The sequence below is a fragment of the Hippocampus comes genome, unplaced genomic scaffold, assembly GCF_001891065.2.
Source record: "Hippocampus comes isolate QL1 unplaced genomic scaffold, H_comes_QL1_v1.1 scaffold67, whole genome shotgun sequence".
NCBI lineage: Eukaryota > Metazoa > Chordata > Actinopteri > Syngnathiformes > Syngnathidae > Hippocampus > Hippocampus comes.
The window spans coordinates 2073913-2075436 of NW_017805221.1; the positions used below are offsets into that span (position 1 = coordinate 2073913).

Below are 1524 nucleotides of genomic sequence, written 5' to 3' on the forward strand. Positions count from 1 at the left end.
TGAGCGTTGGCACGGGCCTCTCGGTGGTGGGGTCGGAGCAGTTGAGCGGGTATTTGAGCTCGATGACGGTGCCGTCCTTGTCCTGCAGGATGCCGCTGTCGGCCGTGTAGTACTCCACCAGTTCGGACAGCGTGGCAAACTTCTCCCCGCCGTAGAGGTCGTAGTAGTCCCCCGTGTTTTGGATGCGGATGTGGGTCACCTGCTCGCCCACCCTGACCATCAAACAACAAGTCCTTTTTTTTTTTTTCAATATTTGAAAAAAATAATCTGTTAAAAACTGTTTTGCTTGCTGGTGTCTCTTGATTTGTATGTCGTGCTGCGAATTTGTGAGCAAACGGAGAGAGCAAATTTCTATTGTGAAATATTTATTTGACACTTTTTAGGTCATGAAAATGATAATATATTCAGAGGAATGGCCTTTAAAAAGCTTTGATGCAAAAAAAATAAAATAAAATAAAAAAATCCGTGTATTTTGGATCAAAATAACATGCTTCAACTTAGAATGCTTCAATTTGAACAATATTTAAGACATAAAAATTAACATTTTTACAGTGTATTAATACTGTTCCCAATACGCATGCCCCGGCGGCCCAAACAAACGTTCATGTTTCTGTAACAATTATTTTGTTGTATAAAGATGCTTTAAAAAAAGTGCTGAACTAAAAATTGGTGGTGGCCATAATTTTTCAAATGTCTTCTGAAATAACGATAAAAAAATCGCTTCAATGGTAAAAAAGCCTCATACTTGAATGGTTAAAAAGTCGAGCTAAATGGAAAGTGTCGGCATTAAAGCAGCCGCAACATGATGCTGCACGCTGTTGTTTCGATGAAGTGGTCTGATAAATTTGTTTAACGTGATACACACCTACTCACATTTTGTTTTTGTTTTAATTATGCATGATGACAGTTTGGGCATATTGGACAGTTATGGGCAAGTCACATAGCTTGTGCTCAAGGGCAACTTTGCATAGCTAATCACCTGCTCATTTGTAATCACAACTCAGTCATTTTCATATTTTCTGTTCACAGCGCTGCCCCCCCCACCACACACACACACACACGCAAAAAAAAAAAAAATCAAAGTTAATGATAAAAAAATAGCAAAGGCGTTTTACGGAATGAAACGTGATGATGATAAAGTTCGCCCCACACAGCCAAAGTGTCAGCCTATAAAATAGAATAACACACAAGCGGCAACAATTGCACTCGCTCTCAAATCCATGACGGTTGCGCGACACGAAAGGGGTTCACAAAAAGGCAATTTTAGGATTTTTTTTTGAAGGGGAGGGAGCATCCCTATCGAGCGGCATTGTTACCTGACAGATAGAGAGAAGTCGCCCACGTTCTTTTTGCTGGGTCGGGCCAGAAAGCTGCCGGCGATGCCCTGAGTCTTCAGCAAGTCTTCGGCCTGCAGGCCTGTGATGTCTCTGTGGAACCACCTGCGCGCTCGCGGGCACGCACGCACGCACGCACGCACGCACGCGCGCGCACACACACACACACACACACACACACACACACACA

At 43.0% G+C, this 1524-nt stretch overlaps 1 protein-coding gene across 1 annotated transcript in view; it reads right to left on the minus strand.

Annotated features, from left to right (window-relative positions):
- The window catches only part of ptpn6 (protein tyrosine phosphatase non-receptor type 6), a 14671-nt gene that overhangs the window by 10496 nt on the left and 2651 nt on the right, over window positions 1-1524 (minus strand). Inside the window, exons 3-4 of the mRNA XM_019868942.1 lie at window positions 1317-1439; window positions 14-212 (exon numbers count right to left, since the gene is read on the minus strand). Of these exons, the coding sequence (XP_019724501.1) occupies window positions 14-212; window positions 1317-1439 (322 nt within the window). The remainder of the gene's footprint in view (window positions 1-13; window positions 213-1316; window positions 1440-1524) is intronic.